The following is a 26,599-nucleotide window of genomic DNA, read 5'->3' as shown; positions in this document are numbered from 1 at the left end:
TTCTATTCCATCTCTTTCTCCATGGAGCTCAAGTTGACATACATGGTTCTCCTCCTCCTCATTTAATACCCACAGCTACCCTATGTAGTAAGTTTTACTGAGAGGCAGTGACTGGCCCAAGGTCACTTTGTGAGCTTCATGGCTGAGTGGGGATACCAGCCCTGGTCTCCCAGATCCTAGTCCGACCACTCCAGCATGTAGGAACAAATCATTTTGACCATACAATTGTAATTATCTGAATTATATTTTCACATATTTTCAGTATCTCGAGAATGAGGTACATGCCAAGGCTTGCTGCATAGGAGTGCACTCAAAAGAAAGGATTTTCTGCAGAAATAATGCTGCAAAGTAACTTCACTATAGTTTTACTGTAATAAAAAAAGAAAGACACCAAGCCTTTAGCACACATTCAGGATTTTTTACCAGTATGTTACGACTTACAGATAAGTGAACCAAGTTTATAAGGAGAGATACCACTAATGCCAGGGTGGTTAATGAGGAAAGTCAGAGAAGCTATTGGAGAAGGCTTCATTCAGAAAAAATACTTATTTTTTGTTCTCATTTGGCAAAGGGAGCACAGCCCTTGGGGGGGGGGGTTGCAAACAATAAGGGATTTAAAAAAGAATTTGAGGAGCAAATTACCAAAAACATTAAAACCAACAATAAAAAGAGGTGAAATAAAATGGAGACCAGCTATGGAGGCAGTCCTCTTATGGATCAGTAACTGGTTAAAGAACAGGGAGAAGTGACCAAGAAAAGCTTCTCAGAAGAGTCCCCTGAGTGTTTGAAGTTTCGCTGCTTTTCATGAAGTAATGAAGGTCACCTTCCCTTCTCAGGAATAAATGGACAGTTCTCCCAATGGAGAGATGTAGAAAGCCAAGTCCCCCAAGATTCTTGGTAAGACTCCACTTTTGAACTTGTTCATAAATAACCTGGGGTTAGGGGTGAGCAGTGAGGTCACCAGATTTGCTGTTGACACCAAATTGTTCAGGTTTGTAAGAAGAAAAATGGATTTGCAAATTAGCTACAAGAGGATCTATCCAGACTGGGATAGTGGGAATTAAAATGGCCAGTGCAATAAATGCAAACAATTCTAAAGTGATGTACATTGCAGGGGGAGTTCTAACTTTTCATATATGCATTTATGGGGTCTGAAATGGCAGTGACTTATGAGGAACGAGATCTTAGCTTAATGAAAATGTTGAGTCAGTGTGTGGCAGGTATGAAAATTAGGATTCATCAGGACAGGGTTTGAAAATAAAACTGTCAATATCCTAATGCTGTTACACAAATCTATGGTAGGAGTCATTCTGCAAAGAAACAGAAAAGATTGTTGTAACTTTAAGAACTGTTTCTGTGAGTTCATGGTGTGGTTTTCTAGACTGATTAGGTACAGCTGGTGATGGGTACAAAAGGAGAAGTTGCAGTTTGCATTAGCCTGCAAAAGAGAACACCCACATGCTTTGTGTTTGTAAGGTTGTAAATAAAACTCTTGCTTGAGTATTTTACACCTGTCTCATGGTCCTGTTGTCTGCTACCAGGAAGATACAGGTCCAATAATGTATGGTGACAGCACTGGAATACTGTGTTGAGCTGGAAAAGGATATTGTTGAGGTGGAAAAGGGAGGAGCTAACCAAAATGATCAGAGAGCTGGAACAAGATTACAACATTTGGAACTTTTTAGTTCAGAAAAAGGTATGGTGGAGCATGATAGAGTTGTATAAAATTATGCATGGTGTGCAGAAACTGGTAAGAGCAGGGGTTTTCAACCTGGTCCCCACCGCCCACTAGTGAGCATTTCCGAATTCTAGGTGGGCGGTAGGGGTTCTATGGCACAAGCTGAATCCTCCTTCCATCAAGCACTGGTGGGTGGTAAGGAAATTTTACCATCAAGAAAGATGCATTAGTGGGCGGTAGTTATAAAAAGGTTGACTACCCCTCGGTTAGAGAGACGTGTCTATCCTTCTCACATGTACTAGAACGTGGGCCATCCACCAAACTAGAATGCTGAAAGATTCAGGACCGACAAAAGGAACTATGTCACACAGCACGTGCTTAGACTATGGAATTCATGATTGCAAGATGTAGTGTTGGCCATCAACTTGGATAGCTTGAAAAGGACACTGGACAAATGTATGGAATAAGAGCTATCATGACTGTATTACTTCCACTGTCAAAAGCAGTATGCTTCTACATATCAGTTGCTGGGAGACACTGCTGTTGTGCTCCTGTCCTTCTCAAAGACTTCCCACATGAAACCATAGTTGGTTGTCCACTATGAGTACAGGATGCTGGACTAGATGGGAGTTGGTCTAATCTTATTTTATTTTATTTAGAACTCTATGTGTTTTCATTTTTGAGAAAGATGGGTCTGCACATTTTATTTTCTAGCTAAGGACAGTTACTGGCATAAGCTATAGCCATTTATTTTTTTCATTCTAGATATCTAGATAGTGTAATCTGAATGCCAGTATTTGAGGAAGGTATGGTTTATCAGTAACTATTTCATAAAAACTGCATCAAAAGTATTTTTTATTTCTATTTGTAAGACACAAATCAAAAGCTCAGAGACATGATTCTTGCATGCATTTATGAATATGCTTTATAAGAAGCTCATATTAAATTCAGATTTAAAGTCCTTTCAAATAATTAATCTATCTATCTTTTAGATGATAAAAGTGCAAAGTGTAGCAAATTACCTGGGGAAACAGAACTCCAAAACATCAAGATATTTTATTTGATATAAAAAATGGTAACAAATTGTCGAGATTTTTTTCTTTCAACTGCCCTTCTCCCACAAGAGTTCTGTGTTTTATTAGATCAAATATAATATAGAATATTACTTTTACTAATGTATTCTTTTTAAATACACTATTATCAAAGCCATAGAGGATGTTCAGAAAACAGACTACAAATCTCATGAGGTCTGCCACTGCAGTTTCAAATAAAACTATATAGCCTGGGTAGTAAGAAATTCTGGGAATGATCCCGAGAAAGTCACTTATAATCCAGCTACAGTGGTCTTTGTTTACACATGTTCTGGCAAAGTGAATAGATGTATGCTAGACTGGATAATTAAAGAATCTACCAATTTACAGGTTTTCAATATTCAGAATCAGACTTCTAAAAACGAGATCTCAACAGGGCCAAAATAGATTGGAAACATTTTAAATTCTTTCAAGCACTGACATCCCATGTAGTCAATTTTATAAGCTTTTTTCCATAGTCTGTGGAATTAGGTTACCAAGAATTAAACAAGGAACTGTCAGAAATGAAGAACTTGCTCATGGAAATTCACAAGTAGTTTTCTCATGGTGATGGCAGATCTGGATTTCAGTTATGTGAGACACCATGCAGTTATCTACTGCTTGGTGACTGAAAGGATTTTTAATTTTTTTAAAAAATAAATCTTCTAAAATAGTTGATTCTTCAAGAACTACAAGCAATAGGCTCTGATTGATAGCTGCTATATGTTAATTTCACAACAGGGATGTAATTGAAAATTGTAACTTTGTGACTTTGTGTGTGTCTGTGTGTTTTCATAGAATTCAGACACTCTTTTACAATGGCTATGAGTAGCTATCTACCTCCCATCAGAAAACCTCCCCAGCAAACAGGGTTCTACCAACTAAAAGCATGATGAAGGTAATCTGCAGTGTAACAATTTCTGGAACTTCTTGGGTGAAGATCTTACAGCAGGATCCTATTAGTGAAAGTAACATTGGACAACTGTGGATCGCCTCAAGGCAGGACATTTAGGAACATTTGGTAAATACAAATACCATAGAATGGTTTTGATATGAGTAAAGAAATCGTTAGCCCAAATAAATGGTTCTGTCCAGTTTTATGCTCCAATGAAATCCAGTCTAATTAGATTATATCTAATCAGGATACAATATTGTCCACATAGCTGAGATATCAGTGGTGTGTGCCTTTGAATTATAGAAAATAGTACCCTACTAAATCCAGAGCAGTGACTGAAGCAAACTAGGATATGGTCTCCACATAAAGCAATATGAGTGTAGAAAGAATGCTGAGGAAGGAGACAGGATGCAACCATGTTAAACTATCCATGGACACCCCAGATTTGAATGCTCCAGCATATTAAAACACCCTGCGAGTAAAAGCAGCATTACCAGGAAGAATGGTTCTAGAACAGCTTGTTCCCAGTTGTTTTCTACTCATGAAGGAGTTTTGCACATAGGGGAGCATTATAAATGTGACCACCTATTTGCAGTCTGAAGTGGAACACTGCCTGTAACACAGGCAGCACCAGAGAGGAGAAAGGGAGAGGACATACTGTCCAGACACTGCTGGATTCCTTTTGTACTTCCTTCAAAGGAAAGATGTTTTAACATAAACGTATCATTCTCTTTCAGAAATCTAAAATATGCAACAGAACCATCTCTCTTGGCACACACAAAAGTGCACCATGTCCTTTTTATGCCATTCCCCATCACCACCATGTTTCTGCTCCTGCAGTCCAGTCTAACCCTCCCAAATCCATTTTGATGCATGTGTAGACAAGGTCTAAAATGCCTGCCATGGCTATATTTGTTTCAAGTAGACCAAAATGTACTGCCTAGGAAGATTACATTTACTTTTGTATAATCCATTGGAACAACTGAGAATAATGATTACTTTTATTCAGATTACTTAGAATAAATAAGCGTGTTCTGGTTGAGAAGATAAATTGCTGTTGCAAATTAATGTTATATGTATAATGCTTCATTTTTAACTTTTTTTTTTGTCAGAACAGTGCTCTGAGTCAAATAGCTAGAGTTTTTAAAGTTCTGGGAAGTAATTTAAGTAAGGGATTTTATGTCCTTTGCACCATTGCTGTATTTAGTTTAAACGAGCAAATAGTAGAGGAATGAAATTAAGAGATTTAAAGAAAGAAATGCAGCCTGAAAATAAAAATGAAACCTTGTTCTTGCATCAGAATTATTAGATCTTGCGATTTGCATATACAAATAATTCAGCAACATTCACTGGCATTATAAATACAGCAAGATCAAATTATAAATGTAATAAAAGAAAATATCACTGTATAATACATACATATATTATAAAGATCTTGACATAAATTAAATATAGTTTTGCATATACAGAATAAGGTTCAGTAGCAACATACTAAAAATGATACTGCGTAATGAAAACATTTTCAAATGCTGGAAACAAAGATGTTCAAATTCCTTTAAAAACCAATTCATAAAAGTCATTTTCAAAACACTAATCAATACAGCAGGCATTCTTCTGTTGGGCCTGATTAACCCAAGCCATTAAGTATCTTACTTAGTACAAGATTTCAAAACTTGCTTGCATCAAGAAATGCTTTCCACACTGAGTTGTCTGCCAAGAACTATGTTGTGTGTTGCAGGGAATTCTGGAGTGCATTGTGTCACCCTCTTAAATTTGCGTAGTGAGACTAGCTGGCCTCTATACAGAGCATGTATGTCCCACAGCACCAGGGCTGTTTCCAGGATTCTTTGGACCCCATGCAAGAGACAGCAGGAGGCCTGAACACGCAGAGATACACATCCACATCAAATACAAGAGAGTACATACTTCATGCATTCAAAAGAGTGCATGAGAGTTCAAATTGCGTAGGGTCACAGGGATGCAGTGCTGCCCTTTCCCCCAGTAACCCTCTGCATGCTTCCTACTCCCAACCTTTTGAGCTCTGAGCACAAAGGTCTGCAGGGAATTTCTAAATGCAGCTAGAATATTGCTGCAGATATTTCTGCTCAAACCTCAGGAGAGGAGAGAGTGGAGATGGCACACATGAGGATACTGGAGGCGGGGCTGGTGCACACACTCCTGGACTGTTTCAAGCTCAGGTGTTCTTTTGAATGCATGAGCAGGGCTCCCTCCAATATCTTCTTTTGCTCCTAAGCTCCATGCAGAGGGCTAGCTGGCTGACTAAATGGGGCGTGCGGATGGGCTGGCTCTAACAGCAGATGAGTTGGGAGCACGGAGCCTGCTCTGCCTGATACAGCATCCACTACTGGTAACATGGGAGACCAGGCAAACTGTGAGCTTAGGCTCTCCCAACTTCTGCAACAGTGCCAAGGAGGAGTTAATCCTGAACGTTGTGGCTGATTGTGGGCTCTGCAAATCCTGTGGCAATCAGGGGAGCAAGGAATCCAAGTACGGTATAGAATAGTATGACCTTGGCTGTCATACAGGCAACAGAAGGTCAAGACCAGAGCCTTCCTTTCCCCACACAGCTGCATTTCCCCCCCCCCCACATTAACTATTTGCATGCCTGTGTGCGCACTGCTCTTGTTTGTTTTTAAAGCAAATTTATGTATATAAACTATTAGAGGGGGCCCTGCAGATTTTACTAATCCCTGGTGCCAGGCCTGCAAAGGACATGTCTCCTCTGCTGCTATACTTTCCAGGAAAGTATCAGTAACAAATGATAAGATGCCTTTTGGTTAGCTAAGTTACAGTTCTTTATCTTGTTGTTAGTCCTTGCAAGGCATTAAAAAGCAGATGCAATAAAGGGAGTGCTGGCCTGCTCCCTCCATGCATTGGAGGGCAAAGATCTGTAGCCAGGATGCTGCTGCATTAGTGTTAGCTCTCCACATGATGCTGATTGTGCAAGGTTCTAAATCACACTGGATCTACATGCATATAGTAGACATCCAGCCTCGTGGAGGGTAAAGTTGGGGAGCTGACACGCCCCTGCCCTCTCCTTACGCAAGTAAAATCGCATGAGGGTTTTAACACACAAATAGGGCTATTGTTGACTCCCTGATAAATTGATAAGGAACCCCGAGTTTCTAGAAACATACTTCGAAATAAACTGCTTTAACAATATTACTATTTGTGCACTGTTTCTGAGTTAAGCATGTACTTAAGAGCTTTGGCAATCAATGTCCACTGTCACACAAGACAATAAGTTGAGTCACATAGTGACTAGATATGCAGATCAGAACATATAAATTTCTAATCACTGTTTGGCATTTATTAATGCAATCTCATGCAATGTAAAAAAAATTAAGTGTGGAAACCCATAAATATGTTTGTTATACCATTGTACGAAGTATCACAGTCTTATTTGACTAAACACCTTGAAGTGAAAAACAAGCTTTCTAAAGTTGCAATTCACCAACCTCATAAAACAGATTAGTTGTGATTAAAAGTGATTTGGCTGGGTTTAGCACAGTATTTCCTCAACTGTGGCAAGTCTTGTCATCACCAAATGGGAGAACCTAGTAGAACTAGATTGTCTGAAGGGAATCCAACAAAGCCACAGAGAAGGTTTTGTGCTTCAGATTACTTCAGAGAATTTAATCCCACGGAATTATCTGAAACTGTTGAGTATAGAAATTATTCCACATTGGGGGAGGAAAGCTGCTCCATTTTAAGTGCACTCATATTAGTATTACCAAAATGAGCCTCACCCCAAGTATTCTGGCTTCACTTGGGTAAATATAAGAAAAGTTAAAACATCCCTACTTCATTAATGGATTCCGCTATGTGCATTTCTGGTCCACATCTTACGTTTTTAAATATTGCTTTACAGAACAAGCAACAAATTAAGAGAGTTCTGGATGCTATTAGAAATATTATCTAATAATTACTTCCTTCCACCAAGGCAGGATTTTTCTCTACATCTGAAAATGACTTTGTTTGGATAATTTAAAAAGGAACAACTGCAATGCTTTCCCTTAAGCAGATTTCACAGTTACAGCTATGGATGCTGGTCAGAGGTCAAGGAAGGGGTACTGGACTGATACTAAGAGAAGCAAGGAATTCCAGTGTCATGGATGAGGGAACAGCAGCTACCTATGCTATTCTAGGTTTACTGAAAGCTAGGAAGTGGGAAATTAGAAGACGGAGACTAAATTGGTAACTGTAAAGACTATTTTTGTGTTATCAAGCTAAATAAGATACTTTGGCTAAGTGCAGAGAGGCCATTCATCAAGGAGCCAAGAAAACCGAGGGGACATATTCACCAGGACCTAAAGGTGTTACTAATATCCAGTAGTCAAAAACTCAATACCAGGACTAGCACATGTCTCTATTGTAACAAAAATAGAGATATTAGGAAGAATATGATTATGGTTTTGTCAAAACCCCAGTATTTTGAAAACAGCAGTTTCCACACAATTTGTACTGCATTAGAAAGCGTCTGACACTCTTAAGGCTGTCGGAAGCAGCTTCTAAACTGGTGGGTAGAAACAGTGGTTTTAAAAAACCTATCTTCATCTGTTAATGTGCTCACAGATTTGGGTCCATAGTGTATTGGACTGTTCATTCCTCACATTTTGGAGTTTGGATTTCCAAACTTATTATGATAGAAAGCTTATTTTACATTCAACTCTTAACCAAATAATGGTGTTTGCTTTGGGGCTTAGAGAGCTTAACATCAATCACCTCTTACAATAAATTCTATTCATTAAGTGCATAACAACTGTACATATACATATAGATTTACAGAAGTGCATTACTGGGAAGACACAAGCAATAAAATGGCAGTGCTTTAAAAACAGTGTGCTTATAGACTAACCTGAACTGTTTTCAATTAAAAGTCGGTAAGTAAAAGACTCATGTGGACACCTTGCAATCCTCTGAATTGCTAAAAGTATCCACCTTTCTTCCAGTCGTGTATTAAAATGAACATAGATTAAAATAATGCAGGAGCTGAAATGTAATGACCAGGTTAAAGTCTACATAGTTGTCAATAAGGCTTTCCTTGTTGTATTAAAAAAACCACCAATGAACAAGCCCAAACTATTGCATATTAGACATTTATATACAAATTATTCTTTTGTACTTGTGCTCTTTAATTTATGCCTTCTAAAAAGATGGGAGCAATAGATATAAAATGTACTGTGTGTTTTGTCATTTTTCTCCAAAGCTAGTTTTGTCCAGACGATGACATTGCCACATGGGGCTTTATATATAGTCACAGCCATTAAAGTAAAAACCCTAGGAAGCAACCCATCATACAAGTCAGTTCAAAACAAATGGGTTTTGTGCCCTAACAGTAAATGGTCAGTTGTGCACCAACAGCCCAAACCCAAATTTTGTGGGCACTCCTACATGTCCATACTTCATTGGCTACACTCCTGGGATAGTTCTGTATACTTACAATAAGGAAGAAAATTGTGAAATAATAGGTCATATAGGAGGTCTGAAAGCATACTGGCATTGAGTACCACACCATTTGTAGGAACACAATTCAGGACACTGTTCATTCCCATTAAGTACCACCAACACTAAAGGAGCACAAGTGTATTTATCTGTGTCCTTAATTGAACACTAACACCAGTATTCTAAGGACTTGGAAGTAAATGTCTTGACTTCAGTAGATGCTATTCCCTGATTCAGCTAAAGATTTGTCATGACTATACTCCACTGACACCAGTGAAGCAAGTTTGCCACTATGTAATTACTGAAGTTGTGTTGCTTTCAGTAGTGCTTAGCCATAACTATCTTAAGCTAGATTGTTTTAAATTGAAAGTATATGTTTTCCTTTACCGTATTTTTCGTTCTATAAGACGCACATTTTCCCCTCCAAAAATTAAGGGGAAATGTGTGTGCGTCCTATAGAGCGAATGCAGGCTGCGCCGCTAAGCCCAAAGCCAGAACAGGAAGACGGAGCACTGCGGAGCGCTCCGTCTCGCTGCTCTAGCTTGGGGATTGCTGTGCGCAAACCTCTGTAGGGCAGCGGGGTGCCTTCACCTCGCTGTCCTGCAGAAGCTAGCAAGGCTGTTCCCAAGACAGAACAGCGAGACGGAGGGCTCCATCTCGCTGCTCTAGCTTGGGGACGGCTGCGCGCAAACCTCTGTAGGGCAGCGGGGTGCCTTCACCTCGCTGTCCTGCAGAAGCTAGCAAGGCTGTTCCCAAGACAGAACAGCGAGACGGAGGGCTCCATCTCGCTGCTCTAGCTTGGGGACGGCTGCGCGCAAACCTCTCCAGGGCAGCGGGGTGCCTTCACCTCGCTTTCCTGCAGAAGCTAGCAAGGCTGTTCCCAAGCCAGAACAGCGAGACGGAGGTCTCTGTCTCGCTGCTCTAGCTTGGGGACGGCTGCGCGCAAACCTCTGTAGGGCAGCGTGGTGCCTTCACCCCGCTGTCCTGCAGAAGCTAGCAAGGCTGTTGCCAAGCCAGAACAGCGAGACGGAGGGCTCTGTCTCGCTGCTCTAGCTTGGGAACGGCTGCGCGCAAACCTCTGTAGGGCAGCGTGGTGCCTTCACCCCGCTGTCCTGCAGAAGCTAGCAAGGCTGTTCCCAAGACAGAACAGCGAGGCGGAGGGCTCTGTCTCGCTGCTCTAGCTTGGGGACGGCTGCGTGCAAACCTCTGTAGGGCAGCGTGGTGCCTTCACCCCGCTGTCCTGCAGAAGCTAGCAAGGCTGTTCCCAAGCCAGAACAGCGAGACGGAGGTCTCTGTCTCGCTGCTCTAGCTTGGGGACGGCTGCGCGCAAACCTCTGTAGGGCAGCGTGGTGCCTTCACCCCGCTGTCCTGCAGAAGCTAGCAAGGCTGTTCCCAAGCCAGAACAGCGAGACGGAGGGCTCTGTCTCGCTGCTCTAGCTTGGGAACGGCTGCGCGCAAACCTCTGTAGGGCAGCGTGGTGCCTTCACCCCGCTGTCCTGCAGAAGCTAGCAAGGCTGTTCCCAAGACAGAACAGCGAGGCGGAGGGCTCTGTCTCGCTGCTCTAGCTTGGGGACGGCTGCGCGCAAACCTCTGTAGGGCAGCGTGGTGCCTTCACCCCGCTGTCCTGCAGAAGCTAGCAAGGCTGTTCCCAAGCCAGAACAGCGAGACGGAGGGCTCTGTCTCGCTGCTCTAGCTTGGGAACGGCTGCGCGAAACCTCTGTAGGGCAGCGTGGTGCCTTCACCCCGCTGTCCTGCAGAAGCTAGCAAGGCTGTTCCCAAGACAGAACAGCGAGGCGGAGGGCTCTGTCTCGCTGCTCTAGCTGGGGGATGGCTGCGCGCAAACCTCTGTAGGGCAGCGTGGTGCCTTCACCTCGCTTTCCTGCAGAAGCTAGCAAGGCTGTTCCCAAGCCAGAACAGCGAGACGGAGGGCTCTGTCTCGCTGCTCTAGCTTGGGGACGGCTGCGCGCAAACCTCTGTAGGGCAGCGTGGTGCCTTCACCCCGCTGTCCTGCAGAAGTTAGCAAGGCTGTTCCCAAGACAGAACAGCGAGGCGGAGGGCTCTGTCTAGCTGCTCTAGCTTGGGGACGGCTGCGCGCAAACCTCTGTAGGGCAGCGTGGTGCCTTCACCCCGCTGTCCTGCAGAAGCTAGCAAGGCTGTTCCCAAGACAGAACAGCGAGGCGGAGGGCTCTGTCACGCTGCTCTAGCTGGGGAATGGCTGTGCGCAAACCTCTCCAGGGCAGCGGGGTGCCTTCACCCCGCTGTCCTGCAGAAGCTAGCAAGGCTGTTCCCAAGCCAGAACAGCGAGGCGGAGGGCTCCGTCTCGCTGCTCTAGCTGGGGGATGGCTGCGCGCAAACCTCTGTAGGGCAGTGGGGCACCGCGCTGTCCTGCAGAAGCTAGCAAGGCTGTTCCCAAGCCAGAACAGCGAGACGGAGCTCTAGCTTGGGGACAGCTGCGCGCAAACCTCTGTAGGGCAGCATGGTGCCTTCACCCCGCTGTCCTGCAGAAGCTAGCAAGGCTGTTCCCAAGCCAGAACAGTGAGACGGAGGGCTCCATCTCGCTGCTCTAGCTTGGGGACGGCTGCGCGCAAACCTCTGTAGGGCAGCGTGGTGCCTTCACCCCGCTGTCCTGCAGAAGCTAGCAAGGCTGTTCCCAAGCCAGAACAGTGAGACGGAGGGCTCCATCTCGCTGCTCTAGCTTGGGGACGGCTGTGCGCAAACCTCTGCAGGGCAGCGGGGCGCTGCTCTCCAAAGGCTTCAGGGATCTTTGAGGCTGGCGGTGGGGAAAAGCAGCGCTTCGCTCCACCGCCAGCCCCACAAGCTCTGGTGAATGTACCTTGGACGCACCTAGTTTTAGAGGGGGAGAACAAGAAAAAAATTTTTCCCCCTGTTCTCCCCCTCCTATGGTCCTGTGCGTCCTATGGTCCGGTGCGTCCAATGGAGCGAAAAATACGGTATATATTTGCTTTCTATCTGGCAATATACCTTTTTGTGATAGCAAGAACAGAACCTCTTTCTTTTCAAAATACAAAATAGTTTCAAAATATTGATTAATTAACCTACATTAAATATGTTACTTTATGTTAATATTTCTTTTTTAAAAATTATATCAGGTTAAATAACTTAAGGTGATCTTTTAAGATTATTTAACTGAATTCAACGAACTCAGTATTTGCATTATGGTGCTAAGTTACAGCTTGCAATTATAACAGAACTATCTAGAGAATCTTGTCTTCAAAAATAATTATACGTTTTATGTTTTTTGCTAAGGTTCAAAATCTTAGACAGTTGCTTGTGGAGGATTCATGTACCATTATATATAATCCACTGAATGAGTTGTGCTTAACAGGAAGAATGCTTTAAAAATACAAAAAAAAGCAAACAGATATAACCTGGCTATTGACCGTTAAGATTAATAGTTGTAGAATATTAACCAACTTTCTAGAGCACCTCAAATAGTGTCTTCCACAGTCAGCAGTTCACATTAGCATCAATAGGTTTACAAGTGGAGCAAGGTGCTGATGAACATAAAAGCATCAAAACACCGCCACAACCGAAAAAAGAATACTCTGCAAATACTGAGATGAATGCAGCAAGCAAATGCATATGCTCTTGGGTGGCCACACTCATTTCAGTGGGGTTCACACAGTGTTTCCTAGTAGCATGTGGCCATTGTGTGGAACTTGCTCTAAGAGAAATAATTGTCATGTGCGCGGATTTGGATCCAGCCTATTTACTCTTATTCCTCTGCTTTATAAACACGGGTTATTTTATAAGTCATCTAAAAGTTAAAAAGTAAAAAGTAAAAGTCAGAATTTCATAGATGTTCAGGGGAAAATATGGGTATGATCCAGCCAAAACCAAGCATTTTTGAAGTCCCATTAATGAATTTTAAAAGTATTTATTTCCTGTTCTTCGATGGACTCCCATCCAAGGGGCTGATCAGATCCATGCACACTTAGCTTCAGCAGTGCTGCAGCATCAAGTGCTCCCAGACCATTAACTGGACTCCAAATCCCATTAACTTCAATGGGAAAAATTTAAGCATAAGCTTAATACACCCACTGAAATCTGTGGGTATTGAATATGCCTAACATAGGCTGGATTGTGCCCTATTTTTATAATAGTTTATACTGTGATATATTGTACACGGCCATCTATTATGCAAAACTTAAAGATCACCTTGATCCAGCTTGGGGAACTAGATACACAGACACAGCCTTTGCACATATATCCCCAGCTGAATGGGGTGTCCCACATGCAAAAGTGTGCTAGATGTGCAGCTCCCCTATTTTATGTGCTGAAGCTGCACATGTTGAGCATTTCAAAACAATAGCAATCCTGCTGTTTGGCTGTTTGGGAAGGAAAGTGGGACTCTGGAATCAAACAGGTTCTTCAGGTGGTTTTTTTTGGTTTTTTTTTTGAAACAGTTCTGCGCATGCTCCTTTGGATCAGAGAGTAAAAGTCTTGAATAATTTATACATCTAAGGAGGCATTCCGAGCAAGCCAAACATGGTAGTATGTACATTTAGAGTTTTTAAAAAGTCAATGGAAATAAATTAACATGATTTACAAATCTCTGTACAGATGATTAAATTAATAATAATAAGGCAGGAGTTTTCACTTGAAATTGGCATAATCAGAAAATATGTCAATGAAATCTTGTACCACTTTGTAGCAGAATTCATACTGTTCCTGAAAAGAGAAGAAGAATACATTTACTCTGATGAAAATTTCTCTGAATCATAACAATTCCAGTGAAGCATGTTTAACTCTAAACTAGAACATAATCATATCTCACAGACAACATTTTTAATTTCTTATCCTGTTAAAACACTTTCTTTTTTGCAGGTGGTAGCATAATTAATTTTAAAATATAACTAAAACAACAACAACAACAGTTGGTTCACTGAGAAAGCAGACTTTGAATGAGAGGTGGACAGTGAGCCCAATGGGAGCATTTAAAAAAAACATAAATCCTATCAGGAGTCACTGTCAAATCAAGAAGTTTCCCATTTACTTTTTCATTTTAATTAGTTATAGCCTGCCTCTCAGGGTAGGGGAGCCATCAAAAGACAGCTAAAAATGGCTATATTCTGATACCAGGACACATATGTAAACCTGACTATTGCTATTGTTTTTAAAAACAACTGTGAGAGGCAAGCAGAGCACAAATAACCAGCTCTAATTAATCTGCCCATTATATACAGGGAGGCCACCCTTGCCGTAATTCCTTGATTGCAAAAGTATGCAATGATATTTGGATCTTGCCACTGCTATTAGCTGTTCAGAGGACCAGCTGTACACTCCTCTCCCCCGCCCCCCAAAATCCAAGATACCCTATAGCACTGTGCAGAGGCTATTCAGCAGTTTCAAAAGTTGTTGTGGTGTGGCTTTGCAACATGACTAAGCATTGGCACGACATGTATTTGTGAACACCCAAGTCCTGTGTTGTGACACTTTGCTCAAATACCAACATCCTATTATCCTTTTGACAAATATTTTTGTGGTTAAAACAACATACCAGTGTTTGCACCATATGTGGTCTTTGCAGTCGTAAACTCTTCACAGCTTGAAATACATCTAAGAGACCCTCAGCTTTGACTCGCTCCAGAATATTGCTGAGTGCAATGAATGTACCTGTTCTTCCAGCTCCAGCACTATAATACATATACTTTTTTTTCTTTAACAGGTTATATTACCAAATCCATATTCAATACAGTGAAAATACACCCTGAATTGATTCCCTGCTACTTAGAAGAATCCCTGCATTGCCTCATTGTTCTTTCCAAGGACTGGCAGAAGCAGAATAAATTATGCCAATTTGCTTAATATAAACATTTTCATGCAGATAACGGAATTTAGTTCTACTAGCCAAGGAAAACTTTCTTGAAATATAAACTCACGTCTAAATTTTTCAACCACCCAACCTTAATCTTGCAATCACTTTATGTGCATAAATGTTTACATCATGCTGTTTCTAAACTACCAATATATAAACATAGTTCCTAGCACTTCTGGAAACTCTTAGAAACATCCTTGTCTCAGCAGCCAGAGCCTGACTATCACTATGTGACTGACTGCTGTGCATTACACACTGAAGCTAACGTAATGTATGAATTATAGTTCTAGCTAATAAGAAATTGGGCTTCAAAATCATGAACACAGTTTATCCAACAAAAGCAGATCTCCGTAGCTGACATCTTATGACAATAGGTGACTGGTAGGTGAGTGTAGTTTGCCCAAAATGGTCTTGCAGCCCAAATTCAGAAGCCAGGCAGACCTAATTAGGTCCATGGCCAAGAGGTTCCCCATTGCTGATCACTTTGTGTAATATCACTTTATTTAATATCACTTTATCACTCTAGGAAAGTGAAATTAAAGCTTTGCTGACAAATGCCCCATTTCTGATAACTGAGTATCTTGTCATAGTTGTCCATTCCCTCTTAAACTCCCAGAGTACAGAAAATCGTTTCAAGGCTACTAGATTGGTAAATGTGTATGTTTTTTATAGAAAATTATTGTCTTTTTAAAAAAAATTGTAAATATATTTTTACATTTTTGTAAATATTTGTCATGGAAATATTGATGGGCAGAATAGAAATATTGCAAACTTACAAACAAGCAAAGGAGTATAGAGCAAAATAAAATACAAAACTATTTACCTGCAGTGCACTGTAATGGGATGGTTTCCTGTCTGCTGTTGCTGCTTTTGGACAGCTGCAATGAGGTCAATCATTCCCTTCCCTTCAGCAGGAATTCCAATTTCAGGCCATCCATGAAAATGAAACTGTCGGACAAGTCTGCCCAGCTTCTCCTGGTCATTCAAAAGCAAGAAAACCACAAATTCAATGCAGCTTCAAGAGTGGAACGGAACACTGGAAGCCAGCTACATACCTTCTTATCTATAGGAACCTTTTCATATATGGTCAATGTAACTTAATCATGTGATTTATATAAGGTAAGAGGATTTTAACGAGTAATCTAAATTGAGCTAAATTTACATTTCAGTTGGCTTTAAGCAACCCTGAAGTTCAGAAAACCACAGCGGACACAGACGTATTTAAAATGTTATCATTAATACCTGATTGTGCATAATCAGGAAGTCCCTGACGCTTATGGCATCAGCCAGTGAGTCAATCTTTATCTCGATGGTAATCTCTCCATAAGTAACAGATCCCTCTGATGGCCAGTATTGAAAACATTTTTCCTGTAACATTGAGGGAAGAAAAGGGAATGAATGCTGCCTCCAGAACTTCTTGGTTGAAATATATTCATGCAGATACAGCACTGGTTCCTCAAAAACATTAGTAAGAACTAGTTCCTGTCTCCTTCCCCTCCCTCCAATCGCACATTACATATTTGTCAGGGGTTTAGGAGCAGAGGCACGGGCAAGGGAGGAAACAGAGAGCGAAGGGGAGGAGGCAGAAGAAAAGATGAGTGATGACGACGACCCGAGATCTCCTAGTCTTTCTAGTGAATCAGAGGATTCACAGAAAGGAGCACCAGTGGCCAGGGCAAGGGGGGCACCCCAGGAAGATAGAGCCAGAGGGGACTCAGGGGGGAGCAGCTGGAAATCGGGACCAGCGTCACCGCCAGGAAGCAGGGAAGAGGAAGGGAGCCAGGGGGGAAGCGCTGGCAGCTCACCACAGGAGGGAGGGCATGAGTCAGGAGTGGCCACACCTCCATCGGGGAGCGAAGAAACGGTTAAGAGGAAAGTGGAAGGTTGGGCGCGCGCGCCAAGTTCAAATGCAGAGGAAGGTGGCGCAGTAAGCAGCCCCGAAAGGGAACCAGGTCCTAAAGCCCGGCGCAAGGAGGCAGGAGGGTCCGGGTCAGCGTCAGAAGAATCCCGGAAGGAAGAAGCCCCGGGGGGTAGAGGGACCCAGAGGAGGACAGTCAGGCGGAAAAGGTGGAGCAAGGCTAGGATATTAAGTTGGTGCACACGGGGCGGAGACTCAGACGGAGCTTCGCCGATCTAGCTACTAGACGTAGAGTTTGCGCGCAGCAGCGTGAGAATGGAAACTGTAATTCAATAAAGACTTTTACTTAATGATCGCTGGCTAGCGTGATCCTCTGTGAGCTAGGATCTTCAAGCAGCTCTGACAGTAAGCTCCGTCACTCCATTGTGGGCATCTACAGCCTCGAGGAGGGGAGAGAAACAGGTGCCTACTAGCGAGCTCACGAACGGCAGACGACATGACGGCTGAGCAGCAGATAGAGGACCTCAGAAAAGCAGTGGCACAACTGAACGCCGAGGTTCTCGCATCCAGGAAGAGAGAGGAGGAGGCAGCTGCCGCCTGCAGGGATCTCCAGGTCAGGTTAGACGTGCTGACAAAGCAGACACCCCGGCAGGAGGGAATTGGGTTGGCGAGACGGACAGGCGGGCTAGTCTCTCACTTCGATGGGAACCTGCAACAGTATCCCAACTTTAGAGCCGACGTACTGTGCGCACTGCAACTGCTGCATAAAGACTTTAGAGATGAACAAGAGAGAGTGGGGTTCATCATGTCCCATCTGCATGGGGATGCGAAAGCATGGCTACGCAATTTATGGAGAGATAATGATCCGGCGCTCCAGAATGCGGATGCCTTTATTAAAGCGATGGATGGGTGCTTTTTATCAAGTATTGACGTGGATCTTGCACGGAAGGAGGTGCATGGGCTGAGACAAGGGAGGGCCAGCGTCAGGCAGTATCATGCCCACTTTTTCGCCTTGGTCAGTGCCCTGGAATGGGACAGAGATTCGGCGCCTGTAAGAGACCTCTTTTGGGAGGGGCTGCACAACTCGATTAAAGATGAGATCGCGAGGGGGGAGAGACCCCGAACCACCCAGGAGGTCGTTCAGAGGGCACTGGCAGTGGGGGTGAGGCTGGAAGGACGTCCGTGGAGCAAGGACGAAGGGCGTGGAGGGCGCGAACCAGCCGGGGGCCCCTCCTTCCTTCCCAGAGAAGCAGCGCGGGCGCAATCCACGCCTCCGCCAGGAGGAGGAGCCGAACCTATGGAGGTTGGAGGTGCAAGGGCTCAGTCAGCAACCAGAGCCCTAGCACCGGCAGCAGTGAAAGCGAAGCCTCCTAGAGGGAACAGGAAGTGTTACGTCTGTGAGGAACCAGGGCATATGGCAAAAGAGTGTCCCCAGAGGCCCCACAAGCTCACTGCAGCCTCAGCAATGGTGACTGCAGCAACGCAGCAAGGAGGAACACAGCAGGGAAACGAAGCAGTCTGGCTGGAGGAAGAGGCCCTGGGGCCCAGCCAGACGTGTTAGTGACGCAGTCCCCAGAGATTTTACAGCCCGTGAACCCCCTCCCGCCCAAACCAGTAGTGAGGCTCACAGCATCTCTCCAGCTGCCCAATGGAATCACCATAGACGTGCCAATCACCATTGACTCAGGCAGCAATGCGGACTTTATAGGGCAGGACTTTGTCGACAGGCACGCTGTGCAGTTGCTGCCGGCCACACTGCCCCTGCAGGTTGTCACGGTGGATGGCAGGGAGCTGCTCGGGGGGCAAGTGGTGAAGCAGACGCCACCAATGGTGATGCGACTTGGGAATCACAGAGAAATCATCAGCTTCAACGTCACTCAACTATCTGACACGCCCGTTGTATTGGGCATGAGTTGGCTGGACAAGCACAGCCCAACGATGGCTTGGTACCAGAGGCAGCTGACCTTCGGCTCTTCCTTTTGTGCTGAACACTGCATCGTGCCCAGGCAGGAAGGAGAGGAAGAGGAGTCACAGCTGCTGCTAGGCACGCTGCAAGCGATTCCCCACAAGTACGCTGAATTTTTGGAAGTTTTCTGCGAGAAGGAGGCAGACAGGCTACCCCCTCACAGACCATATGACTGCAAAATTGACCTGCTGCCGGGGGCGGCGCTGCCTAAAGGGAGACTGTATTCCATGTCAGAGGACGAACTGCAAGAACTCAAGGAGTTCATTGATCATAATTTGCAGCGCGGCTTCATCCGGGAGTCCAAGGCAGTGGGGGGCAGTCCCGTATTCTTTGTTAAGAAGCGGGACACGCCCCAAAAGAGACTCGTAGTGGATTACAGGATTTTGAACAGTGTGACTAGGCCATCGGACTTCCCCATGCCCCGAATTGACGACCTCCTCGCAAAGGTACGGAAGGGCAGAGTGTTCACCAAGTTGGACCTGCGGGGGGCGTACAACCTCATTCGCATGCGGGAGGGTGATGAGTGGAAGACAGCCATGTTCACGCCACTGGGGACCTACGAATATAGAGTTATGCCTTTTGGATTGCAAAATGGCTCCCACGTTTTTCAAGCATTTATGCATCACGTGTTGGCGGGACTTCTCTACAAGACGTGCGTCTGTTTCTTAGATGACATCCTGATCTTTTCGGAGTCGCAGCAGGAGCATGACAAACACGTCAAGGAAGTGCTGAGCAGGCTAAAGCAACATAGGCTCTACGCCAAGCTGGAGAAGTGCCAATTTGACGTGCCGGAGGTGGATTTTCTGGGCTACAAGCTGTCTGACAAGGGGCTCGCCATGGACAGCGCCAAGGTTCGAGCGGTGTTGGATTGGAAGAGCCCGCGCAACCGGAAGGAGGTCCAACGGTTTGTCGGCTTTGCGAACTTCTATCGCAAGTTTATCAAGGGCTTCGCGATGCAGACGGCGGCCATCACTGACACGCTTAGCTCCAAGAAAAAGAAGTTCATTTGGACAGAGCAGGCGGAGCAGTCCTTTCAGGCACTCAAGCGTCTCTTCGCGTCGGAAGAGCAGCTGCTTCATGTCAACCCCAGCAAGCCGATGAGGGTGGAGACAGACGCTTCGGACAGAGCCGTGGGGGCGGTCCTGCTGCAGAAAGACCCGCAGGGGGTGTGGCGCCCGGGAGCGTTTTACTCCAGGAAGCTCAGCAAGTCCGAGCAGAACTACACCATCTGGGACAGGGAGTTGCTGGCCATTCACGCAGCGTTCAAGGCGTGGAGGCACTTTCTGATCGGCGCCAAGCACACGGTGCAGGTTTGCACGGACCACAAGAATCTAGAGCACTGGCGCACGGCACAGTTCCTGAACCAGAGGCAGATACGTTGGGCTGAGTTCTTTGCGAACTTCGACTTCCGAATAGAGTATGTCCCGGGGGACACCAACATCATGGCAGACGCTCTCTCCCGTAAGCCACAGTATCTGGAGGACGCAACGCCAGCGGCAGCCATGCACATCTTCGCACCGACAGTGTGGGCGTGCGCCGCGGCGACCGTGGACCTAGAGGCGGTGCGACGAGCGTTGCAGGGGGACTCCTTCGCACAAGCAAAGATGGCAGAGGTGCAAAGGGGCAAGGCAGCGGCCGACGGTTTCCAGCTAAGAGATGGATTGCTCATCCGTAAAGGGGCCATCTACGTGCCGGGAGACGAACTTCGAGCCAAGGTGCTGCAGCAGCTGCACGACGCGCCCACGGCCGGGCACTTTGGCAAGGAGAAGACGGTGGAATTAGTAGCCAGGGATTTCTGGTGGCCTGGAATGAGAGGGGAGGTCGCAGACTACGTGGCGAGGTGTGACACCTGCCAGAGGGCCAAACCGGTGCACAAACCGCCGGCCGGACTGTTGGAACCGCTGCAAACTCCGGTCGAACCTTGGGAAAGGGTGGCCCTGGACTTTGTCACGGATCTGCCCAGCTCAAGGGGCAAGACGGCAGTGCTGGTGGTGGTGGACCTGTTTTCCAAGATGGCGCATTTCATTCCGTGTGCTAAGGTGGCCACGGCGGAGCAAACCGCCAAACTGTTCATAGACCACGTGTTCAAGGTTCACGGTCTGCCACGGTCTATTCTGTCCGACCGGGGGCGGCAGTTCATCTCGAATTTCTGGCAGAAGCTGATGGGCTTCCTGAACGTCAAGATCAACCTGGCGTCGGCGAGACACCCGCAGACCAACGGGCAAGCGGAGCGGGTCAATGCCATCATGCAGCAGTACCTGAGATGTTATGCAAATCAACAGCCTGCGACGTGGGTGGATTACCTGCCGCTTGCCGAGTTCGCCTACAACAACACGAAGCACGTGTCCACGGGGGTCACGCCGTTCTTCGCCAACAACGGGAGGCACCCCAGAACCTTCCCGGGACTGGAAAGAATGGGGGAGGGGGAGCCGCAGACAGCAGATGCGTTCGCGTCGGAGCTGCAGGAAGTCCACGATCAGCTGAGGCGCCACCTGGAGCTGGCCAAGCACGCATACAAGGTACAAGCAGACAAGCACAGAAGGGTTGGAGAAGAGCTCCACGTGGGAGACTGGGTTTGGTTAGCAGCCCACGCAGTGCCGGCCAGGTCGTTGGCCAAGAAGAAACTAGGGCATAAACAACTGGGGCCCTACCAAGTCGAAGAGCAGGTCAACCCGGTAGCTTTCAGACTGGCACTTCCGGAGGGTTCCAGAATGCATCCGGTATTCCACAGATCGGTGCTCACTCCCTACAAGGCACCGCACAGGTTCCAGGAACCCGGAACGGCGCCGAGTCCGGCCAGAGACAGAACAGGGCACGCGGGAGTGGCACAGAAGGAGCGCATCAACGAAGTCACGGAGATTTTGGACTCCAGATGGGGGGAAGAGGGGGTAGAATACTTTCTCGCCAAGGAGGGCACCCCGGCCAGTGCGAACAGCTGGGTGCCGGGCTACGCCCTAGACGAACCTCTGCTCAAAGACGAGTTTCATGCCCTCTTCCCACATAGACCTATGCCAGCAGACTTTTTCGACGACTGGCTTTTCACGCCCACGCTTTCGGCCAGCACGTTCCGGGGGTTCGACTCGGACGAGGAACCGACACGAGACGTCCGTTCCCCGGAGGGGTCACCCTCGGGATCCGCCTCAGAACCCTCGTATTGGTGGGACGATAGGCCAGAGGAGCAGTTCCGCAGAAAGTGGCTGGAATGCTCAGGACGAGCAACGCCGCCAGGAGGAAGGGAGGGAGAGACGGACATGGACATTTTCGGGGACGACCCGGGTTTCGAGCACGGCGGCACAGAGATGGAAGCGGAGGTGACCGTCGTCGACGAGAGCAGGGAGGAAGACCCGGGAGAGTTCAGATGGAGGCCCGCCACGGGAAGCGACCGATATCCGACGTTCGTCCCTTTGCAACAGCAGCCCCCAGCTCCAGCACCGGAAGGAGGGGAGGGGGGAATGGGGGGCTTCGAGGGGGGGATGGATGTCAGGGGTTTAGGAGCAGAGGCACGGGCAAGGGAGGAAACAGAGAGCGAAGGGGAGGAGGCAGAAGAAAAGATGAGTGATGACGACGACCCGAGATCTCCTAGTCTTTCTAGTGAATCAGAGGATTCACAGAAAGGAGCACCAGTGGCCAGGGCAAGGGGGGCACCCCAGGAAGATAGAGCCAGAGGGGACTCAGGGGGGAGCAGCTGGAAATCGGGACCAGCGTCACCGCCAGGAAGCAGGGAAGAGGAAGGGAGCCAGGGGGGAAGCGCTGGCAGCTCACCACAGGAGGGAGGGCATGAGTCAGGAGTGGCCACACCTCCATCGGGGAGCGAAGAAACGGTTAAGAGGAAAGTGGAAGGTTGGGCGCGCGCGCCAAGTTCAAATGCAGAGGAAGGTGGCGCAGTAAGCAGCCCCGAAAGGGAACCAGGTCCTAAAGCCCGGCGCAAGGAGGCAGGAGGGTCCGGGTCAGCGTCAGAAGAATCCCGGAAGGAAGAAGCCCCGGGGGGTAGAGGGACCCAGAGGAGGACAGTCAGGCGGAAAAGGTGGAGCAAGGCTAGGATATTAAGTTGGTGCACACGGGGCGGAGACTCAGACGGAGCTTCGCCGATCTAGCTACTAGACGTAGAGTTTGCGCGCAGCAGCGTGAGAATGGAAACTGTAATTCAATAAAGACTTTTACTTAATGATCGCTGGCTAGCGTGATCCTCTGTGAGCTAGGATCTTCAAGCAGCTCTGACAATATTATATAGAATAACTATTTAATGCCCCTGTATCTGAGTACTGAACAGAAGAAGAAAAATACAGGAAGTTCTACATTCTCCATGTTTTAGTTGATGCCTGTTTTCTATGTGAAATTGATGTCACACAAGCATATGTTTGACATGCAATACTTCTGTACTTTGGGAGACAAATGAAAAGTTTTTAAAAAGGGGAAAAGTTAGAAAGACACATTAAAAACTTTCACGAATCATATGACAACACAAGTTGCTTTTGTAATGACTTAACAATGATTTCAGCAACGCTTGAAATGGATATAACTGTAAAACCCATTATAGCTCACCTTAAGTTAAGAAATGTAGTTTGATGCTGCACCAAACATGCAGACTTCTTGACACCATGCAACTGCTGACACGCAGTGCAGTCCAGAGGACGTTAAGTAAGCACTATTAAGCTCCACTGACATCTTAGCACTCAGTTGAGCACACTTAATTCCCATTGATTTCCCAATTGACTTGATTATATGTAACTTTCCCTAGAATTGTGACAATTTTTGTCTGAATTTTCAGTACTGAGGATCATCAAGCCAGGTTAGGTACAATTCGCGTGAAGCTGTGTGCATCAGAAACCATGCTACTACATGTCTCATTCCTAGCCTGGAAATCTTTTTTCAAGAGCAAAGCATTTTTTTAAAAAAGTGGGGTGAGGAATAAGAACAGCAAAACACTACAGTGACATCACAAAGTCCCCAGTCTGCACAGCACTCTGCAGCTAAACACAGCTGGGCTTTGCTAAGATTTGGTGGTATGAAGCATATTTGTGGCTATTTATAGGCTAATTATCTTTCTTTTTTTTTTTTTAGTGGGTTGGAATGTCCTGAAGAAAAATTTCATTTCCTCATCACACTTTACGCTATTCATAAAAATATATGTTTGTTTTTTTTTTAAATTGGGCAAAGTGGTCATACCTGCTCCCTTTCGAGAACTTCGGTGAGCATTACAATTGTGTGGCATTTCCATTCCCACACCATTCGCCAGAAGTCTTCCACAGTGTGAGGAAGAGGTCCTTGTGTTGCAATGAAGTAATCCTTCTGGCGATAGCCCTTCACAGTAAAAAAAATACATGCAACGATTACCTGATGCCTCGGTGATTTCAATTTTTTAACTCCAGGCAACCTAAAAGTGATTCTAGACTAACTAGAAATATCAGAAATATTAGAACAAACTATTCTTTTCAGAAAGCTCCAGAATGAGCCACAAATCCAGAAAACTGTAGTTAGTCCCTTACATACAATGGAAGAAGAGGGAAACCAGTTCAGGAATAGAAAAACACAAGATTTATATTGCATTGCATTGCATTGCATTGCATTGCATTGCATTGCATTGCATTGCATTGCATTGCAATCATGAACGAATTCCTATGCCCCACAAATAACCCAGAGATGCATTTTAAATAAAAGAACACATTCTACTAAAAACATGCTGATTCCTGGACCGTCCGCAGGCCGGATTGAGAAGGCAATTGGGTCACATCTGGCCCACAGGCCTCAGGTCGCCTACCCCTGCTCTAACCCCTACACCACACCAGCTGCCATTCATGATCTGAATTCAGGCAATAATCTCAGGTGGCTGCCTCATGTGGGCATGATGAACTGATACTCCACCTGGCCCCCTGGCTGCCAAGTCAGCCCTGAAGAAGCCTTGCATGGTTGTGTTTACTGCTGCCACCCATGTGAGACTTCTGTGAGGCCTCTGAGAACGGGCAAATGGGGTCCTTCAGAGTGAGAGAGGGAGCCAGGTGCTTCTCACCACCCACCTCCTGCGAGACAGACTTTCATGCAAGCCCTGTAGGCGCACGCACACACACACACACACACACACCCACACCCACACACACCACAAGAGAGAAAAAGCCAATGGACAATCCACCAGGTGTCTGAAAATGTAATTAGGTGGCACTGGAAAGACTGTGGGAATTTAACCGGGTTCATTAACTGACTTATTAAGCTTCCCTTGAGGACTGTATTAAAGTATTAGAAAATAAAATAAAAATCTAAGGGTCAAGAGAAAAAAGATGGCAGTGTGTATATAGAGATGAACCCTACGACTGAGACCATGAAGGAGTAAATACTGTTCAGGCAGCTGAACTGTATTTGGAAGAAGTGGAGAAGAGGAAAATTCTTATTTGATAGCTAGAAAATGCTTCGCTGCAGGTGGGGACCTCAATTTCTGTTTTCTCTTAAGGAACAAGGAGAGCAGGGAGGTTTGTCTCTCTCTGTTGACATTTTAAGTGCAAAGCCATACTTTTTATGATGTTGATAATTTGATTCTTTTTGAAAATTCTCAAGTTACTCTTCAATATAGCTCATGTGGTAATGATAAAGGCACATGTGCAACCATGTTGCCTGCTAGTCGAAAACAAAGTTGACTGCTGAAAAGACTTGTAAAAATCAGTACTACACATATTCCACATACACAGAAACACTTACGTCTATGAAGGAAGCATTGATATAATCCGTATACTCCTGACCTCTTTTCATTGAAAGAATCACTCTGTTAAAGTCATCTAAAATACAAAAACACCACATATTAGGTTTCTTAGAATACTTAGCATTTTATAGTCAATAATACAATAAAGATATGAAGCTTCAGGCTTTCGTAGAATCAAGTTTACGATATATCTTTGTACTTCAGCCTAGCAGTGCCACCTGCTGTTGAATGTGTAACATAACCGTACACTACTAATTTGGATAAATACAAGTATTTCGGTTTTTACAAAGAGGAAAATTAGTATCTTACATGGGATGATTTGGATAACTCTGGCTTTCTTCATATTTGCGGGCAGATTACCAGTTCTCATGTTTTCTTTCATTATTCGAACATTTGTTAATTTCTACAGCAAAAAGAGAAATTGGGCTAGGACTTTGTAGATTACTGTATAAAAACACAGAATACCAAAAATGGCTAACAGGTACACATCAAAATTTCATGATATTCTGTTCCTTTTAGAGATTTCTAGTTGATTCACCTGATCCCAAACCACATAAACCTTCACCTGTGTTCTTTTATGTTACACCTATATGGAAAGCAATTTTTTAAAACCTGGAAACTAAGACACACTGCTTTTGTTTTCTGCAGGCAAGGTATGTAGCTAGAAAGAGTGATATGTACAGTTCAATTTCTAGTAGCTTGTATGTATTACTTGTTTCTAGGTTAGATTACTGCAATGTGTTATACATGGGGCTGCCTCTGAAGACAGTTTGGAAACTTCAGCTGATGTAAAATTCAGTTGCCAAGTTCTCACTGGGGCAAGACAAGCTGAGCATATAGCGCTAATCCTTGCCCAACAGCACTTGCTGCCAATTGGTTTCTAGGCCCATTTTAAAATGTTGGTGCTGACCTATGAAGCCTTAAGCGGCTCAGGACCTCAGGACCTTAAGGACCGCCTCTCCCTATATGGACCTACCCAGCCCCTGTGTTTGGAGGGCCTTTTCTTTGTCCCTCCCCTCCCCAAAAGGTTCAGAGGCTCACAACATGAGAACAGGCCTTTTTTGTGGTGGCTCCCCATTTGTGAAAAGCTCTCCCCAGAGAGGCTTGCTTGGTGCCATCGTTACATGTCTTTAGGTACC

At 45.4% G+C, this 26,599-nt stretch overlaps 1 protein-coding gene and 1 pseudogene across 2 annotated transcripts in view; both read right to left on the bottom strand.

Annotated features, from left to right (window-relative positions):
• The window catches only part of LOC308578231, a 1,025,155-nt pseudogene that overhangs the window by 94,626 nt on the left and 903,930 nt on the right, over window positions 1–26,599 (bottom strand). The window lies entirely within an intron of this gene.
• On the bottom strand, window positions 13,284–25,861 carry LOC308578291 (receptor-type tyrosine-protein phosphatase epsilon-like). The gene is made up of 7 exons (XM_081178560.1): window positions 25,770–25,861; window positions 25,460–25,536; window positions 23,939–24,073; window positions 16,191–16,316; window positions 15,772–15,923; window positions 14,631–14,766; window positions 13,284–13,801 (listed from the first exon to the last, which is right to left on the bottom strand). Exons 1-7 carry the CDS (start codon window positions 25,840–25,842, stop codon window positions 13,727–13,729), a joined length of 774 nt encoding a protein of 257 aa, XP_081034686.1. The 5' UTR covers window positions 25,843–25,861; the 3' UTR covers window positions 13,284–13,726.

This window comes from Podarcis bocagei (assembly GCF_964188305.1).
Source record: "Podarcis bocagei genome assembly, chromosome: W".
In the NCBI taxonomy this organism is placed as follows: Eukaryota; Metazoa; Chordata; class Lepidosauria; order Squamata; family Lacertidae; genus Podarcis; species Podarcis bocagei.
This window is presented reverse-complemented; position numbering and strand designations above follow the sequence as displayed.

Coding starts and splice junctions, on each gene's coding strand:
- LOC308578291 (XM_081178560.1), bottom strand. CDS start 25,842: ATGAAAGAAAACATGAGAACTGGTAATCTGCCCGCAAATATGAAGAAA. Junction 24,074..25,459: donor TCAATGCTTCCTTCATAGAC/GTAAGTGTTTCT, acceptor TTTACTGTGAAG/GGCTATCGCCAGAAGGATTA. Junction 13,802..14,630: donor CACATATGGTGCAAACACTG/GTATGTTGTTTT, acceptor TTCTCTTTTCAG/GAACAGTATGAATTCTGCTA.